This window comes from Plectropomus leopardus, chromosome 8 (genome assembly GCF_026936395.1).
Source record: "Plectropomus leopardus strain MGB_pleo_1.0 chromosome 8, ASM2693639v1, whole genome shotgun sequence".
Lineage (NCBI taxonomy): Eukaryota > Metazoa > Chordata > Actinopteri > Perciformes > Serranidae > Plectropomus > Plectropomus leopardus.
The window spans coordinates 21,143,982-21,164,114 of NC_142183.1; the positions used below are offsets into that span (position 1 = coordinate 21,143,982).

Genomic DNA, 20,133 nt, shown 5'->3' on the forward strand with positions numbered 1-20,133 from the left:
TATTAAAGTTTTACAGAGAATTAAATCAAGTGATAGTTAATGACATGGCAGCTGCTGTTTCAAAATTAGGGTCCATGAAGGAAGTTTTATCCAAACACAGGGGCAAACATATAGGTTGGAGTTAAGGGCCCTGTGCACAGGAGGGCCCCTCTGCTTGACTCTGCACAACAGTTACTCCATCTTAGCTCTTGCTTGTCTATAGGAGGGTTTCCAGTGCATTAAATCTGCGCAAAATTTAAGTGATACTTTCTTTCTGGGAGGTGATAGCCCACTATTTCATGGTGGAATTGTGGATTCAAAACTTTCTGATGATCCTCTCAACTTTGAAGCGTTATGTGATGCAACCTCTTAACACCTGCTGCATCATGCCCGAAGGAGCCAGTTCCTACCGACAAATGCATGGCCATAGCATCATGTGACCTATAAAGGCGAAAAAAAGGGTTAAATTGACATATTTCCATTATAGGTATTTTATATTTGCAATTTCAATTTGCGCAATTTGAAGGTTGATGGAACACCACCTAATGTAAAACTCACATTAACATGCATTAGGGAACGTAGCCTACTTTACTTTTCAGAATAGAGGGGTGGGTGTAGTATGACTTAGTTGTTTTTTTTTTTGTTATGTAAAAATAATAATAATAATTTAAAGTTATAATGTGTGGGATTTAGTGGCATCTAGCAGCTGAGGTCACAGTTTGCAACCAACTAAAGCGTTTCCCATGAGCCAAGTGTCTAGTAGAACTACGAGGAGGCCCCTGCAAAAATGCAAATGGCCCTATTCGGATCCAGTGTTTGGTTTGTCCATTCTGGGCTACTGTAGAAACAACATGGTATACTCTGTGAAAGAGGAACAAATCCATATGTTGATCTATGTGCATCATCCATTTATACTAAATCAATATCTGTTTGTATGTTACTAAAGAAAGATTTGCGCAGTTCCCATAAAAATGGCAGGAGAAAACAAAAAAGTAACTAATTTTCTGTATCAGTCAAACAACACATTTGACAAATCCACATTTCCTCTTCTAAATTCATATATTACAAGTCTAAGTGGTTCATATACTATTTATCAGTTTAAAATGCAAAAACTTAATCCACAAAAACATTGTGAGGTTAAGTATAAAATAGCAGAAAATGGGAACATTCATGACAAGTGCCTCAAAATTGTGCTTAAGAGCAGTAATTAAGTAAAAGTACTTGGTCTTTTTCCACCACTGGTTAGTCTTTGGTGAATACACTGCCTAGCCTATCATCACAGTAATTTCCCATTCTGTTTCCAAATCTAAAGGGTGTTAGATAATGCTTCTGCACATAAAATTTTGTAAAGTACTTGGTAATTTCCCCAGCAGTCTTTTCTTCAGTGCCTGAGCTGCTACGCCTGTCCAAATTACATGGTTCACACTTTTCCCGGTCTCCCATGGTGATTACTGCCTGCTGTGGCCCCTGCGGCTCACTGAGTACTAATGGAAAGCAATGCTTCCCTCGGACAGAAAATGTAAGATATTCTCGCTTACATCAAAGGCATCAAGTTTCAGCACGACAATCACTTTAGAGAGGTGGATTTAAAAAAAAAACAATGATTTCTCTGCCCATTTGATTCTGCTCAACAGAGCCCACGCTGCAGAGATTCAACACAACTATTAACAGGCGTGCTGCCTGCTGCCCCAGCATTTTTTTACTCACTAACTTATTTTCATTTATGGCTTTCAGATTTAATTATGGAATTGCTGTGAGTAAGACGTATAGTCTGTTGCCATGCAATAACATGAATGACTTCTAAAAAAATTTTTTTTTTAAATCCCCTAGTGATTGAAGTAGTGACATCTTGTGAGTAGATGATGAAAAAACAGTGAGATTAATTCTGAGGTGCAGACTTTGTGCATTCATGTTGCCAAATGCAGCTCCAAAGAGTAAACTCTGGGGCATCCACCAGCTGCTATGTGGAAAATGAGCACCCTCTACTGTACGATTGAGGTATTTTGGGGGGGAAAAAAATCTGTAAAAAAATAACTGTTTACAGCAAAAATCCTGTTTTCTTCAGTATTATCCCCTATCTACTGCAGTGGGTCATTTAGCAGGTATATAAATAGAGAGGGAGGAAAATCTATAGCGATACATCATAATTAGAAATGCAACACAGGTCTTGTAAATAATAATAATAATAATAATAATAGTAATAAATTATTCAAAATTAAATTAATACATTTTCATCTCAAATCTAGTGAAGAAAAGTATAAACTTGCATAAATATCTAACATATAAAAGTACCTTAAAATACAACTAACATTAAAAAAAAGATTTATGTAGGAATACAGTTATTTACAGTGAGTTAGGTTACATTTTGTCAACAGGTAAGTGCAAGTTTAAGGTAAAAAGACAGCGTTCAGTGGTAGGTTTGAAGATTTGTAACATCAAAAATGTTGTCCTCTCTCACTCTGACAAAAACAAATTTTAAGATGGATAAATTATATCAAACATATTTTTGTAAGACCTAACAAATTCAGATTTAAGACTATTTATGACTTTTACGGAATTATATTATTAAAATTAATTTCAGACACTTTTAAGGACCTGTAGTCACCCTAAGAATGTAGTTTACTTTCTACATCTGGTATCAGCATTATCAAGTTTCCTTTCCTTCCTTATTGTTCTTTATTCTTTCCTATTCCTTTCACCTTGCACACACACATTGACTTGACTTTCAAAGTTCAAGGTATGGGGCTTTTGGAAGAGGGGGGTTAGAGTGTGCTCGTTGTGTTACATAATTGATGCTCCATATTACCTTACATCCTCACGGCCCTGGCTGTGCTACAAACAAAGCTTGCTCATTAACTATTCACCGCATGATTTTGAACAGAGAAATGATTCTGCGGATCTGGTGCGTGTGCTGCAGACGCTGTGTCTCTCAGCCCCAGGCGTCTGATTTCACAGTAGTGAATAAGACATGTTCTGTCTGCACTCATATTTCAAAAGACCACCTTAAATTAATTCAGTGGTCAGATGATGAAGTGCCTGTATATCAAAACCATGATTGATGGGATAGTAATAAGATGAACATTAATAACATGCGATCAATAAAGCTGATAAGGATTGTATACTGTAGGAAGCAATGTAGCTAAATTGAATGCAGAGTGGCAGCAGCAGAAAATAAATATTTTAAAGGTCCCATATTATTCTCTTTTTTCAGGTTCATACTTCTATTTTGGGTTTTTGCTATAACGGGTTTACATGTTTTAATGTTAAAATTTATACCTGCTTCACCCTTTGTCTAAAATACTCTGTTTAAGCCCTCGTATCTTTAAGAACCCCTCTCGAAAAATACCAGTCTGCTCTGATTAGTTCGTGTTTCCAAGTCCTCCACATCTGCACTCTCTGGATCTTGGCACTGTCACTGCAGTCTAGCCTGTTTTGTTTTTTTTAGATGAAGACCAAAAATGTAAGGATGCAATGCATAGGACACTAAATTATGTGTGTAATTAATCATAGGTTCTAACATTTTGTATATGTTCAAGGAAACATGCATGTGCTGTATGCAGGCAGCCCAAAACACTGAAGGCAAATTAAAATGTGTTTATTTTCAAATCACTGTAATCCATAATGTTCTTATTAACATGGATGGTTTAGATTTTTTTTCAGGTGGGTTGTACCATAGTCATGGCATTACATACAATAGATGGCAATCAGCATATTCTTTTTTCTTTAGGTAGCTAAAGTATGTTTTTCTGCTGCACCCATACAAAGCAGCACACCGCTCCAAACTGCAATCTAAAGTACTTTGTGTTGCAGTCAAGATCACACTAACCAAGACCAAGACTTGACCGAGACCAGCATGTTCCAAGAAAGAAGATCAAGAAGAAGATCAAGCCTTTAAGGGGCCAAGACTGAGTCAAAAGCAATTGATTTCTATGAAGGCTTGAAGCCGTAATCAGTGACAAAAAAGCAAACTACAAATGAAATGTGATTGGCTGGATGTGAAGAAGAAATTTTTGGATCCAACAACAGTAATTATGTTAACAAATAAATCCATTGTGGTCTCAACCGGTCTTGATTAAAAATCCAGAGTCCGCTATGTCTGAGACCGAGACAAGACCGAGTCAAGATGCGTTCAAATCCGAGATGAGACTGTCTCCATATGAAGACCAATCTTGAGTACTACATCACTAGTAGTAATACACTGACTATGGATAAGAACCTCATTCAGCCCCACTTAAAAAAATCCAAACTATCCCTTTAATAAAGAAAAATCCACAAAGTCCGTAAATCTTAACATACATGTTTGTTTAAATAAAAAAAACTAAAAAAAAACTCAAAAGTCCCTTTGACTTTTTTATTTGACCAAAAAGATTTCACTGAGTCAAATATAAAAAAAATAGTAGTACTATCATGGCTTCTTTCCAATGATGAGGATGCTCATGAGGAAGACCATGATGAAAAAGATCCACATGAAAAATCTGTCCATCACCTTTGCGATCTTCTTCCATTCTGCTCCTTTGGCGCACGTGGCCCTCTGCTCTCGGAAACAGTTTGCGATATATTCAACATTGCGCACCAGCTTGGTGTCTACACCGGGGAAGCCACTAGCATGGCTGCAGAACACACAGGGGCCGAAGGTAACAGTGGGGCCATGAAGCGGAGGCTTTTTGTCTTCGGGGCAGCAGGGAAGCTTCTGGTCTACAGGGTAACAGGGAACTTTCTGGTCTTCTTTACAGCAGTCACCTGTTGGGATTTTCCCATTCGAGCTTTCATATTTTCCAGGAGCAAAGCTGGAGAAGTGGCTCCTCTCATCCCTGGTGATGTGGTGCTGGGCTTTCACTCTCGGATGGTGCTGCGGTTTGGGGGTCTGAGGTCGGGAGTATTTGCGACCCTGCCACTCCTGCCGGCTACTGCTGCTGGCTGGTTTACCATTTGCATGAATATGGGAAGTGAGGTGCTGGTTATGGCTGTCATCCTGGGGGAAGTGAGAGGATGAGGAAGAGGAGGAGGCAGAGGCACAGTTCTCACCCACCTCATAAACAAAGAAAATCTTGGACATGTAGTCAATGATGAGGACTTTTGCCCAGTGGGGGACTGGTTTGGCCTCTGCACCACAGAAGTGGATGTTCATGATGAAGATGGTGAGAGATGTGGAGGCTGTGACCATGGTCATAGTAGCAATATAGTACTTCCCTGTGTGACAAATGGAAACAAAAACAGACGGGAGGGGAGTTCGCTCTTAGAACCAAAATAAAAAATAGGGATGTCTTTAATATTTGTTATAATTTGAATCCATTTGTCTTTTGCTTTTTGTAGAAATTTCACTCAAATTCCTAACCAGTGAAATCATTCTAAAGATGCTATACATATTGGTTTTATATTAACAATCTCATTCTAGATCACAGTTTCTTTCTCTTTGACAGCACCTAGGGCAATAAGAAGGTGTGTTTTTGGATCTCACTTTTACTCGTTTCTGAAGTGTCATCATCTGTAGTCATTGCTCTTTTCCTTGTTTGTTTTGCCATAGCAACCATCTACTCACAAAGCAAGCAGACAACGGGGGGAAAAAAACTGTAAACAACAGTAATGTAAAAGTAACGGTAGTAACAGTAATTTGACTAATTTCAAAACGAGACTCCTTTGCAAGGTGTGGTCACAATAACAAACAGACCAGTGAAAGGTATGGAGAAATGTTTGATTTCGCTGTAGGGTCTCTTCCGTGCGGTTATCAGACATCTACAATAACAATTTGAGCTCGTCAGTCGCAAAAAAAAGCTCTGTTCATAAACGCAAAACTGATGGTGCAACAATCGCCCATAGGGACCATATTGCAGCCCTGTTTTTTATATTTTCTTTTTCATTTTTTTTTTAATTTGTTTTGTTTGGTTTTTTTTACTAATTTAGGGTAATTTTCTTGTTCTCTTGACTTATTTCTTGCACTCACCTATAAGGGGCACACTCTCAGATGGAGGCATACTCTCAGCCACCATCAACTGGAACACAGTGAGAGCCAGAAGAACGGTCACTCCGAGAGAAACCTTCTCCCCTGAGTCTGCAGGCAGGTAGAAACCAAGAGGAGCCAAGAAGGAGATGAGGAAGCAGGGGAGGAGGAGGTTGAAGATGTAAAAGGAGGAGCGGCGCTGCAGGAGCACCGTATAGGTGATGTCGGGGTACGGGTCAGAGCAACAGCCGTACATGATGACGTTCTTGGTGGCCGGCATCCCGTGGCACTCCCACTCCACATTTTCCACAAAGTCTGACAGGTCACCGCTGTCCATTCCCATAATGATGTCTACCTGAAATTAGAGTGATGGATAAGTCAGTGTAGAGGGGACACACAATCAGCTCCAACCACTGACATTTTACAAAAAAAAGACAATTTCAGCAAATGCATATAGACACTTATGTATGACCACAGAAAGAACATCTCTGAACAAAGAGACTCAAGAGCAAGAGTATATGTGTGTCTGATCGCTTTCTCAAGCCGGCCGGTCTCAGTTACCACCTCGTCTCGACCTGAGTGAGTCTTGTATCATTTAACAAAGTCAACTAGCCTGTTAAATTTAGGTGATACAGATCATCAATATCCTGGTGGATTGTGAGTGTGCACTGGTCACATGTATACAGGTTTTTCTACACACCTGGTTGCCATTGTAGGTCCAGGAACCAAAAGTCAGGTTACATTCCTGGCTGTCAAAGGGGAAGTAGGAGACGTCGACCACACAGGAGCTCTTGGTGATGGCAGGAGCATCCCAGGTTATCTCTCCATTGTAGCGCAGCCTCACGTTGGTGTCCATCGGCCCTGAGAAGTCATCGTCAGCTCTGGAAGAGGAGGAAAAGCTGTTTGTGTAAAGACACCTGATTACAAGCTGTGCCAGTGAAACAAACTGGCATTCACTTCCAGTCTCCAAAGTGGGCATGGTCGTCTCTCCCCTGCATTTCTCCACCTCATTTAGAAAGTGTAGTAAATGTTGTGTGGATGGATTAAATATGATTCAAAACAAAACAACACTATATACAGTGCAAAGTTAATGTTTGTTTCTCATTTTGATGCTCATTTTTATCTGCTACCTTAATATCTGATATCAACGGATTCCTAACTGGGGGTGTGCCAGCTGCCATCTACTGCAGGTATACTCTTACTGAGGTTAAGTTCCTCCTACAACCGCACTTCAGAAAATCCAATGATCCTTGTAACCTTTTACAATGAGGGTTTGACAAAAAACAGCAATGTTGTGTGTGTGTGACGTACTCGCGTACTTGTTATAGAGGACGAGGTCGGGCCTCCACACAAGGCTGCTGGGGATGTGAATCACCTCCAGTCCGTCATACTCCTCTTTATCCCACTTCAAGTAAGCATCATGCCACGTCTGCCTGATCCACAAGTAGGCAATCAGCACCTGGTTCCTCTCATCCTTTACTCACACACACACACACACACACACACACACACACACACACACACACACACACACACACACAATGGTTATAATCTAACAGCAGCTTAAAGTAAGATCCTCTTGGTCTCCGTCTCATTTCTCTGTTGCTCATCAACTCTCTGAGCATTACGAGGGGCTCAGAGGATCACAACAGCTGAAATTCAGACTCGTCTGTCAATATCAGGTGGATGAGCAGTCGTTTTCTGGCGTGGGTGGGTGGGGTTGGTTAAGGTATTGATGCCAGTGCCTCATTGAAGTGAACCAATGAAAACATGACCGCTCGGGGTAACAGTACACTCACACACACACACACACACACACACACACACACTTATTCGAAGTCTACCCTCTCACTGCGTTCTTCTCAAACATGACAACGTGATGTTACATTCAAACGGAGAGCCCTCTCTCTAAGCACACACACCCAAACACACGTGCACAACACAAGTGCTTATTCACTGCGGGCTGACACAGCACTGAACCTGAACAGGAACCCGAGCCAGCTGAGTAACAGTAAGCCCAGGCTCTACAGTAGGAGGTCTGTCTGTCATTCATACACATCCAAATCTACAAACTCAACTTCTGGTGACGCTGAGTGAATGTAAATTCAACATCTTCATGTTCTAGGCCTCGGTTCACTGTGTATATGGTTTCAGTATTTATTTGATCTCTCTCTAAAACATCATCAAAGGTTATGGCTGGGTAGTTTTACTCTTAGCAGAGGGGCAGTGTAAGTAATTGATGGTACAAGAAATGTTGACTTTTTTTGTTATGGCGCTGTAATGAGGGATGAGCTCATGGTAATTACTGAAAACCATCACATACTGTATTAGGCATCTATGTCTAGAGCTTTAATAGAAACTTTTTATGTATGACAGATTCAACTGCAGAATTTGATATTTTTCAGGCCAAAATATCAACACAGTCCTGTTGTCTGGTTTAGTTTAGTAATGTTGTACCGTAATGTACAATACACATTATTTAATGAGCACTTAAGAATTTAAATATGAGGAACATGCCGATGTGTGAATACACACCATGTCTTTGATCTGAGAGAGGGTGATCTGAAGGGTGACGTTGAGGGCTCTGTCGGTGTCCTCGACAGGCCGCAGAGCGCTGGAATAGTTCTCCATCAAATCATTCAGAAGCTTATGGGCAAAGTGACCCTGAGCCGAGTGAGCCACTGCAGAGAGACACATGTGGTCGTCAGTCATTTTCAAGATTTTGGCAAATCAACCTTAGTGCTTTTTAATGTAGTTTCAGACCAATGAAGACCATGACAGACTTACTTAGCTTAAACTGAATTTTCCTAGACATTCTAGTTGTGCCTTTCAGTTCATCTAAAAAAAGTAAGCATTAAATGCTCTACAATGCCCTTTCTTCAAAAACTTCAACATCACTACTTTTTACTACTCTTATTACCCACAAAGCAAAGTGCACTTAACACCATTAAACCTCAGCATCACATTATTTAACGCTTTGAAACCTGGATCAACATCAGCTTTCTTGTGCTGCGTTCAGATGACTTTCATAAGCAAACTTGAGTAAACTAATTTGCTTTCTTTCAAAAACACAGCAGACAAAAGGGAATCAGCAATTTGGCATGAAATATCCTGCAAAGTCATTTTCCTTGTAACTTTTTACTTATTTCTTTTTGTTTGTTGTTAAGTTGCTCGTTGCCCTCCTTCTATGTCAGAAATCGAGCCAATTTTCTCAGCTTTTAAAGGGATAACCAAAGGAAAAGCATTTATGTGCACACGTTAAAAACAGCACATCTTAAACTCATTAACAGCAGCCCAGACATCATTTTTTCCACATGCAACAGCATCTGACTCACCTTCTGGAAGCAGCATCGCCAGGCAGATTATTGGAATCATCTTGAGCATTTATTAACACCTCCAGGAAGAAATTAAAGGTAACTGCAACCAGCAATCTAACCTTTGGTTTCATCCCCTAACAGACCTACATGCTGCCCGTTCAACCCCAGTTGAACTCAGTTGCAGATAGCAGGGCGCCACTTCATCTGGCCGTCCTCACAGAGAAGCTCTTACTGCTTGGCAGGGGAGGCAGCATGTCTGCTGACTGAGACACGGAATAAAACTCGGGCTATCACATAACAGCAGCAGACTGAGAGAAACAGGATGCTCACGAATCATCGCCTCACCACACACTGGGCTATTCAGCTGTCAATCAAACGCCTGCAGCCAGGTGAGCTGCTGGCATACTCCTACAACTCACTGCCAACACCAGGAAGGCAAGAAGGAGAAAAGACAAGGAAATCAATCACTCAGTTATACATACATTACTGTGGCTAGGTCTTTAGAGGTATACAAATATTATATACATTAAAAATAGCAATAAAACATGTCACGGTTGTTTTTAAGTAATACTTCTCGATGGCAGATTTTCAGCCAAGTTGAGGCACTTTCTGCAAGTCATATTTGCATTAAAAGTTGCAAATAAAAAATACATTTTTTTTAAGTTGTACTATTTGAATCATCTTTTTTGTTGAGGATACCGATACCCCAAAGAATCATTTTAATATTAATTACTCATCCTACATTACGCTAAAGTAGGAAAGAAAAGTTTGTCCCAAAATGATTTTTGGATCCAGGAACTTGTGACTTTCTGACATTGACTCACAAGACAGGCAGATGGTTCATAATCAGTTACTGGAACTTGAAATTATTCTAATAAAAACATTTTTTTGCTCAGCCAGTATTTATAGATTTGCAAGGGCTAGGCACTTCAGAGATGTGATCAATATTTAATAAATAATAATACATATTTTCGTGGCTTTTATGCTATGTGGGCTTCTTGCAGAAAGATGGGGGTCACAGAGTCCATGGCAGGGTAGGGGTGGGTTCCGCTGTGATGAAGTCACGTCAATGAAGCCTTTAACATTTTAATAATTCAACAAGTTAATTTATTTGGCGTGCATTTTAATAGCACAGAGAGTGATTATCTCAGTGCCAGGAAGAAGTGTGTTTTTGGTTTTGTGTATTCAACCCTATGTAGTACAGTTGTCCTCTCTGCTCTGGGATCCTTGGAGGAGTTCCAGATGGCTAGAGAGATATGCCAACTTCTAGTGGAAGGACACAAAATGAGCTTTTGTCACTCGGGGCGCCTGTGAAACCTGAGGCTAGTTTGCTGAGCAGCAGGTGCAGCCCTGTACAGTCAAATCCACCGTAATATTGTCACTGAGGTGCTTTGGTGGATCTACACTACATACTACTGTTGATTAGGGGACATAAACACATTAATGTGAGCTTTTCCTCCTGTTTGACGCCAGCATGCAGGCTAAAATGTAGCATTCAGATTACCGCCAGGGATTCTTGGAGAGGTTCAGCATGGACACAACACGCCACCAGGCAGGCCATCTGTTATTGTGCTCGTTCTCACTAGAAGCAAGGTGATCTGAACATTATGATAAGAGCCTGTGTCACATCCTTGTTGATGCTCTAAATGCACAGAAAAATGTGCTTGCTCATCCACTGTATGCAACAGCAGCGCAGGAAATACTGTACAGGTCCAAAAGCTACTGTACAAAAAAAGGCAAATCTGCATAAGCAATTCACCAGTTCTTCTGCGCGCATTTTCTTCTTCTAAATTGGCTTGCTTGCTCCATTTTCACTAGCAATGCAATTCCCTGTGGGTTTAATTTCTGTTGTTTTTTGTAGATTTAGTGTACCATCCTAGTTTTTATTCAAATGCATGCACAGCCAAATAAGCTTATTAACAAGTTAGATTCTAAACATCAACAAGCATGAACTGTTTTATTTGTCAATATAAGGATTAGGATTAAATTTATAAGAATCTTCAACTATTTTTCTGAATATGACAATTTGACATTTTACATTTTTCGATTAAGATGTGTAGGATATGTCGGTATTATTCGGGTTTAATATCATTATTTGAGCATGTATACAGTGCACTCAGAATATACTCCTGAATTGGGATTTTTACAAAAGGTTGCGATACCCAGCCTCTTGCCTGTTTACAGTTAGCTCTGTACATTTGTTGTGGATATGTTGGACACAAACCATCTCACCAACAGTTTGCAAGGCTGTATAGTAGAGATGCAGACCAGCTTTTAAACATTAAAAGCAGCAACAATAAGGAACTTAATATCAACAGGTATTTGGATATGGACAAATGAAACAATACTGTTCTTTTCACAAAAGTGGCTGAAGAAATGAAAGCGGGAGGGACGAGTTCGTACTACCAATCAAGTCAGACTCCAGTACGAAATTTTGAAAAATCCTATTTTGATGCATAGAAGCAAAACGACAAGCAGCTGCAGCTGTTTGACTTTTCCATATTTTAATGTGACAAACTACATGTTAGGGCACGTTACTGGCTGCATGTACTCTGAACTATTAGTAAAATATCCATTTTCATTAGCCATGTAAAGGCTGAGTAGGAATATTGTCTTTATTGGGAATATGGGCTTGTTGTGTTTCCGCTGAGGAAAAATGAATCCAGTTAAGTATACAGCGCACCAAAGAGACGTCACGGAAAGGTGTGGATTAATTTACACAGACTTTATTATCTTTATTTACAGATGAATCATTTTAGACATATTTATCTGTTGGCGCAGTTAAGATGATGCAATATTTTTCAAACTCGTTTTGAACTATTTCCATCCAGACTTGTGACAGGTTGTGTTACCGCTGAACTTTTTTATTTTATTTTATTTGTTTGTTTGTTCTGTTTTCTTTCAGTTTAAAAACAAGAATCCAAGTGTATTCCTGCAGGAGGCCAAAACCAAATAAAAGTTTTAAAAAATGTGGGGGAAAGGGACAGGTGAAGTAAGCCATGTTGAAAACAGTTGTGGGGGATGGAAGCTGGGTTTTGCTGCAGGAGCTTTGGATTTGTAAGACAGCTGAAGTTGGGAGAAAACGTTGCATGGAAATGAGTATGGCTACTGTGTGAACACCTCTGTGACACTTAAAGAGCTGGCCTCCAGAACAGGAAATAAGCCTTGTCGTTCTCTGGGTCTGTTTAGTGTCTGTTACCTGGTGCACCATTTTTACTGTCCCACAATTTAATTTAATGTCCAAATTTCAGGTTTCTGCACTTTATAGTGCCCACAAAAGCTCCTGGTGATGGTACAAGATATTCAAAACATTTAAAATTTTAAATTACTACTGATTTAGTAGCCTTTGTCACTTTAAAGTACCCCAAATTACTTAGTGTTTATTGTGTAAGGATCAATGAAGTGGAGGTAAGATAAGACATATTACAAATGAGATAACAATTTTAAGTGTTTTAAGGCTCAATCCCTATTTAGAGGACCAGCCCACAAGTGTGTAAAAAACAAGACCAGGTCCAAAAGAGCCTCCTTGAATGGCTTGACTCACTCCTACAAAGGTTTTCACGAATGAAGGTAAATGCACTGCATAGGCAAGGATAAGCCGCTGACAGCCGCTTCTTTGTCACAGCCAAAAAAGCTGGGAGAGTGGCGGGCGTGGGCGGGGTCTTAAGTCTGGCATTTGCTTCAAAAGGGCCGAAGATGTGGTTGAATTTCTGATTGTAGCGCTGAGTGGAATGTTGAATGAACTTAAAGAAACCAGAGATAAGAGCTCACAGAGCGACTGATTGGAGTGTGGTACAGCAGAGGTGATGAGCGGAGAGGATAGAGGATAGAGGATGAGGAGGAGGAGGAGGAGGAGAGGGGGGAGCGTGGAGGTGAGGAGTCCACTGAGAAACAGAGGGTGCAACAGGGGAAGAGATGCCTTGAGACAGCAGGAATTCAGGGGAGAGAGGGTGTGTATGTGTGAGGAGTAAGGGGGGAGGGATAGGGTTCAAGAGGAAGATGAAGAGGGTGTCAAGATTCAGTTACTGAGCAGTAGCTCTGTCGCTGTCTCCACGTCCCAGGATTTCGACGACAACGCCACTATTACTGCATTCTAGGGAGAAAAACAAAGCACATTCAAAAACAGTATTTTATTCTGCAGCAGAATTCAGCAGTGCAAAGCACAGTAGGGGAGGACAAAAAGTTGAGAAATACTTACTTTTTCAAAGCCCATGGCACAGAGTTTGTCTATTTTGCGTGTGTACTCCGGACTGGAGACAGGAGCACCTGCATAGACATGAGACCAGAGCCTCGCTGTCTGTTTGAACATCTCTGGGTTCTGCTTGTACTGTGTGATGAACAAACGTGAAAAACAACAAAAGTTTGTTTGAAAGGGGTTCAGTATACCATCGTCAACAACGTAACATGGTGCTTTTCTTCTTTGTTTCGCTCCGCAAGCACATATGGAAGAGAAGTGCACTTATGATCGAGTGTATGTGTGGCTACACAAAAGATTGTACTTTTTTTTTATTCTCTGCAAAATGTTGGTTGCTGATGAGACAGTCAGAGCCAAAGAAACAAGTACAGCTACAGCTTCTGCCCAGTGGTGCCCAGCAGTCTGTTTCTATGCTGTGTTTGCATTTCTAAAATCAAATGCAGGTGTAGCTTTTCTATCCTCATGAAATATTAGCATTTAAACTACTTTTAAATAAAAATAAGAGACTAAGACTTTTTTCGATCAGTCTGTGATCGGATCATTCAGAGCGGATCAGATCAATGGATTACAGGTGCTGTTTCCATGGGAACGTGGCCAATTTCATCATAAGTAGGCTGGAAAACAACAAACACTAAAACTATATGAATTACGGTTACATTTCACTTTCAAGGGGCCTGGTGATCTGTTGCTCTGTCTGTGCCCAGAGCACACTCTGTCATGGGAGAGAAACTCAAAATCTAAATATGGCAGCACATGCTGATAATGTGGTGGTGCACCACAAATAAATGCATGTGTGGGAAACCCCGCAATTTAGTGCAACACCGTCCAAACCTCTTGAACAGCCTCAGATTTCTACTCCATATTGGACCTCTGACAAATTGCAAACTGTGCTGAAAACAGAAGCTGGCTGGAGATGTACATAATAAAAAACATCTTACACTAAATCTTATCTAACCTCATTTCATTCCTTCATGTGTTTCACTGGGATGTGGGCTGCTAAGCAATAGATTAGTGTTACTACAGTGCATGACACAAGGATTAGTGATTGCACTGTACGTAGGTGTTGTAATGTGTTCAGTAAAAGGAGGTGAAGGGCAAACAGCTCACTGCCTACACATGATATTTCACAACAGGTTCATTTTACAAGCACTGTACTGAATATTACTGAACATGTCACAACTGTAACAACAAACGACTGGTGAGCAGCACAGAAAGAAGCATGATGCATCCATCCTTAAAAGGTAATTTGAGGTAACAATCCAGAGTCATCCGCAGGTGACCTCGAAATGAAAACCTGAACAGACCAATCTACTCGACTTTTAACATCAAAGTTGCAAGCAAGACCAACATTTCCTCTGCGGCAAGTTTTGGTGGAATCTAATAATTTATCTTATTAAAGTCAAGATCGTATGATTTCTCCAGTGACATTCTGTCAACATGAGAGGGGGGGTGCAAAACAAAATAGATTCAGCAGCTTTTCCATATTTACCTGCTACAGTATGGTGTCCCAAGGCCATCATAATTATACTTATATTCATTGGTAAGGTTTTGAAATGTATAACATTTAGTACACAGCTGTCAAGTACACATCTGTGTGCCCGGTAGATGATGGGATTTGTTCAACAGTCGTTTGGTAAAAAATACAGTTCTCGTCCTGATTTTTTGAAATTCAGGATACATAACAGCCTAAACTTTAGCAACCTCTGTGTCTGAAAGTTAAGTTGAAAAAATAAGCAAGTCATACTCGGGTCAGCAATTTGATGTCCACCTGGTTCAAGGAAACCAGGTGGACAGTAGGATTTTGACACATCCTACTGACAGAGGCAGATGTGTGAGGTGCATGTCGTGATCAATGTCCTGGATTAGAAGCTTACCTTGCCCAAATCTTTCCCTGTCAATCCTTCCTGTATGTCTTCACTTCCTATTGTCAATTTAAGGCAAAAAATGTCATATTTGAAAGGAAAAAATTGGAGAGGATCTTTCTGTTATAAACGCCAGTCTTAACCAGCAGTGTGGGGCTACAACTAATATGAAAATACTAAAAAATCAAAATCACATTCTGCCCTTGGTGACATTATCAAGTGCCTTATTTTAACCGACTGACTACTTAAGACCCAATGTTTAATATACTGTCATATAAGACAAAAAATAGGAGTATAATCTCACATTTGGGGATCTGGAACTATTACATTTTTCAAATGCCTTAAACACAGTAAAATTGATGCTAATTAATTTTCTGATGACAGATCTACAGCAGTCTATCAACAAGCCCCATCCACTAGTAAGTAGTATGTCTCTGCAGGTGCCACTGTAGGGCTAAATGAAACTGACACAAACAACTATCAAATATCACTATAATTGTGACAATTTTTTTTAAAGGAATTCACTGTTCAATTTACACTGCTAGAACTCCTACAGATTAATATAGAGGTCCCTAACCATACCAGTATTATATAATGACAGGCTCTGTAAATGCTAAGGTTATGAGAGTTATTTTCACTTAAACACTGTCATAATAATGTGAGAACTCTCCGTGTAATTGAAGCTTTTCCAAGCAGAAAGCATTTGAGATACATCACAATACTACAATAATCAAATACCTGCACAATATCTGGTGTCAGATGGAGGGGAGCACAATATTATATGCATATGTTGCTCTGCCTAAAAAATTAGAAATACAATATCAGTTTCAAACAAAAGTCAAAACATAGATACACCAGCACACCCACCTGATTGGCTACCACTGCGTCTTGAGGATCATCTGGTTCTGCAGCTGCCAGTAAGGCTTGTAGTGACAAAAGGACTGTCCTCAGTGTCATAGCTGCTGCCCTGAAAGAACATACAGGACACTGCTTAGTGCAACACAAAAACAATGTCAACTTTTCTCGTGGACTTTAACAGACGTGTTTACATAAAAGTTTCTGTTCCTGCATAGGAGCACTGGGGATATATTTTCAATACTAAACTAATCTCTATAAACTGATATCTGCATTTGTATGCAGAATCTGTGGGCAACAAGACAATGTTTTGGTTTTGTAAGCAGTCTGGTCTCTGTTCATAGTCCATGTAGTATTGACCATTTTATGTCTAAGTAGGCTTTGATTGCAAGCAAATAAACAGTCTGTGTGGAGAGCAAAATAAGCAGAATGGGCCAAAATGCAATCTCTGAACCCATCAGCTTTTGTCTGATGATGATTTAGATTTTCTTTGATTTATTAGCTGGCTACTCGTGAAAAAATCAAGTCACAGACGTTGTCTCTCACTTCCATCTCGATTCATGCATCTCAAATTGCTAATTGAACTGTAAACAATGATGGGCGAACGGGAGAGGAAGTCCCTGCACAAATATCCGTTATCCCGATATCTGCTGGATACATCAGAGCCCCCAAAATATTGGCCTTTGCCCCCAGAGGCTAAATAGTCATCAGACCAACAACCAATGGGTTTTGAGTTTAATACTCAACATGATAGTGGACTGGCTAGTTTAAACATCTTTGATCTAAAATGTGCCTCGACACTTATTGGGATAAATATAACAACTAATGCCTTTCATGTCATCATGTTCGACCTCTATTTAACCTTGTTGTAGCTATTTTTTATACTGTACCAATGTATAAAATGTAGGAGTATAGATCAGTGCATATTGGGGCTATTTGCACAGTTTTAAAAATGAAATTACTGCCAAAAAGATTGTCTTGTCATCAAATTGTTGACAGAGGTGGATATTAGCACAGTAACTGGAACAGCATTGCCATCAAAGGCTTTCTGTACAATACCTCTGCAAACAAAAATAACACATACAAAGAGGGTCCTAGCCCTTAGATCGGTTTAGCATTGCCACTGCAGACAGAACTCTTACATATGGGTGGGGCTGTTGTCACTTGTCAGCAGCACTCGCTGTATTTCCGAGGTCACCGGTTATACAGAGTGAAGTCTGCAACCTGTTTATTGTCCATAGAACGGGGCTGCGGGCTGCAGTGAGACTCTCTTAATGGAATATTTAAAAATAGCAGGTTTGTGCAGTGACTCCTCTTCAGCCAAGTGCAGGGGTTTAGTCTTTCCAAAGCACGCAGGAACAACGCTCCGACAAGTTTTTTTTCTCCAAATGAGGATTAGAATACATGCAGTTCACATAATCCAGCCGCAATTAATATACCTTTATTAAACACTTAAAGATCCATTCATTACTAAAAGTGTGTCATCCAGGAGGGACAAAAAAAACAAACTGAGTGGTCTAAGTTGTCTTATTGAAATTTAAGGTGTTCTGATGCATTCACGTTGTCATGTCATGCAATGAGTAAAGGAGGTAAATGTTTCACGTTAAAAGTTGCTGGCAGTCCGCCCAATGAATTAAATCTTTTTTGTCTTAGTCTACAGCTGCTGCTAGAGGCTGCAAAACATCCTCTTATTTTATAGTTATAGTTTACTAATGTTTGAAAAACTTGTCACAGTATGAATGTTGGTTAAAGCAGCTAGCTGTGTTGATGAGTGTTTCTTCTCTGCTGTCCAATGAACAGACTGCAGCGTTTCAAGATACACCTGTCAGTAGCTGATCTGTGTGCTAGGTACCCCAGACAGAGAAGCGACAAAAATGGGGACAAAAATGGGGACAGTTCCAAAGGTACTGAAGTTACCATCCACATATTTTCACTTTTCAAAAAATGCATACCGAGTTAAAACAAACAGAACCAACCTGCTGGTAGAAATACCCCATTAGATATGGCCATGGCTTTGGTCAGGAAGACACTGTCTTACAAGACTAGGAAAGTATTTCATGATGGATATGTGATAGATGAAGAATGACAGGAATGCTAGCACACATTCACTCACCACTGGTCTTTGAGAATGTCCAGACATATTGCACCTGTGACCGAGCTGATGTTGGGATGCCAGATCTTTGTGATAAACCGCACCTGAGATATTACATGAAAAGGGGACGGAGCAAATCATCTGCACATTAGCACACTTAATGAAACATTTCTGAGGCCAATGTCCTCAAGGACAGGGATGGTTATCAGTACCAGTAAGAGTGATGAATCCCTACCTTGGGTGGATTGAATGGATACGTCTCTGGAATTTTAATTTCTAGTTGATATCTACCCCCTGGAAGAAATTAGACAATTATTCACAAGTCATGGCAGGGCTTTTTCAAGCAAGCACTGTTAAGGTTTAGTTTATGTTATTAAGGATTAAAAGGACTCTTGAAATAGTTAGTTGACGGATGTAAGTGACGCCCAATATCACATAATGAACTTGTGCCATCATACACACAGGTTAGCAGTGAGTTTAAATTAGCCCCTCACCTTCATATGGTGTGTCTGGTGGCCCAGCTATTTCCCCTTTAAGTTCTGTGAAGTTCTCATCCACCAGATCCACCTTTATCTGGTTTTTGCTCGTCTGAAAGAGTGAAAAGGCAAAGAGGCGTTATGACTACAGCAGACAGGCAGGCTGCAAAGTGTTAAGCTAGCTCGCTGTCAAACTCAAACCTGCCTATGCAGCAGAAGTTGACACCCCCCCAGCAGCATTAGCCAAAGTTGACCTCAACTTGTTGCACACATCGGACGGATCTACATATAATACGTGTAACGTAAGTTGATAACAATCTCTGCAGATAAAGGGGGGACATATGTGAAAGCAAACCTTTAGTAGTACACGCGGAGCACACCAATCTTTCTTTGCTAACACGGCTGCATGGTTACCATAGAAGGCATGGTAAGCTAGCCAGTTAGCAATATGAACTCACTTAACTGAGATAATGTTCTAATAGCCTGATAATCTGCTTGCTAACAACAGTAATACCTTTGGCTTTAACTTCACAACAGTGGCACATTAACAGCTAGCTCCATTAGCTATTTATGAAGCCGGATGCACTGCCGTGTCTGAAGCTAAAGCTAGCAGCCTGGTGATTACAAAGCTGACAGCCAGCGACGCGTCACTCACATTCAGCCTCCCAGTCAAAGAATAAACACGGAAAGCAGCAATATTCAGAGGCAAATGTGACAACCAACCTCTTCACTTTTCAGCACCTCCTTAAATTCCCGTTTTATCCTCTGAACTGCGATGTTGGCCATGGTTCCCCCGTGTTCCCGTCCGGTTGGGGCCTCGCCGCCGTCCGACCTGACTAACGGTAGCAGCTAGCTTGTTCAGCCTACAGTAGCGCTGCACTTTTTGGATACACCCTCAAAAATAACGGCTGGAACGTTGTTCGCCGCGAGCACCGTTAGTCCCGGTTACCAAGGTGATGTTATAAATGGTTAAAATGGCTCAGCATGCGTCTATCATCTCAAATGTGTAACAACACAATGGTTGGTGGTACTGAAAACATTTTAATACCAAACTGCATGCAGTCTGGAGGAGAGAGGGTCATGTGATCAGTATTGCCATCCTGAACGCCCTCTCCCATTGGTCGACACGTTAATGATGAATAGTGTATTATTATTATTATTATTATTATTATTATTATTATTATTATTATTATTATTATTATTAAAGGCTATAAAAAACACATGATGTCCAAAGGGGTGGTATAGCCTATGTATGAAAAAACAAACAAACTGGTAAACAGGGCTTCATACACTGACTTGTAGATTATATTTAGGGACTGTACTTTATATGAGATGGATGATGGATGATGGATCCGAGAAGAATACTGTGTGTTAATTGTAGTCTGACTGTTTATTTGTGTGGCTGTGTGGCCTGGGTCT

At 40.3% G+C, this 20,133-nt stretch overlaps 2 protein-coding genes across 4 annotated transcripts; both read right to left on the reverse strand.

The window, feature by feature from the left end:
- Positions 1-3,558: 3,558 nt before the first annotated feature.
- Positions 3,559-11,804, reverse strand: LOC121948022 (neuronal acetylcholine receptor subunit alpha-9-II). Its single transcript, XM_042493257.2, has 6 exons — positions 9,253-11,804; positions 8,453-8,598; positions 7,237-7,391; positions 6,618-6,798; positions 5,921-6,272; positions 3,559-5,169 (listed from the first exon to the last, which is right to left on the reverse strand). Exons 1-6 carry the CDS (start codon positions 9,299-9,301, stop codon positions 4,385-4,387), a joined length of 1,668 nt encoding a protein of 555 aa, XP_042349191.2. The 5' UTR covers positions 9,302-11,804; the 3' UTR covers positions 3,559-4,384.
- Positions 11,805-11,944: 140 nt separating this feature from the next.
- ube2ka (ubiquitin-conjugating enzyme E2Ka (UBC1 homolog, yeast)) lies at positions 11,945-19,801 on the reverse strand. Of its 3 annotated transcripts, XM_042493465.2 has the most exons (8): positions 19,438-19,798; positions 18,733-18,826; positions 18,474-18,532; positions 18,260-18,342; positions 16,159-16,258; positions 16,030-16,090; positions 13,433-13,561; positions 11,945-13,327 (listed from the first exon to the last, which is right to left on the reverse strand). In XM_042493465.2, the coding sequence occupies exons 1-7, from the start codon at positions 19,498-19,500 to the stop codon at positions 13,437-13,439; spliced, it is 585 nt and encodes a 194-aa protein (XP_042349399.1). In that variant the 5' UTR covers positions 19,501-19,798; the 3' UTR covers positions 11,945-13,327; positions 13,433-13,436. The 3 variants fall into 3 exon arrangements, with proteins under 3 accessions (XP_042349399.1, XP_042349398.1, XP_042349400.1); XM_042493464.2 differs by lacking the exon at positions 16,030-16,090 and having other exon boundaries at positions 19,438-19,791; XM_042493466.2 differs by lacking the exons at positions 11,945-13,327; positions 13,433-13,561 and adding an exon at positions 13,570-15,350 and having other exon boundaries at positions 19,438-19,801.
- Positions 19,802-20,133: the final 332 nt, after the last annotated feature.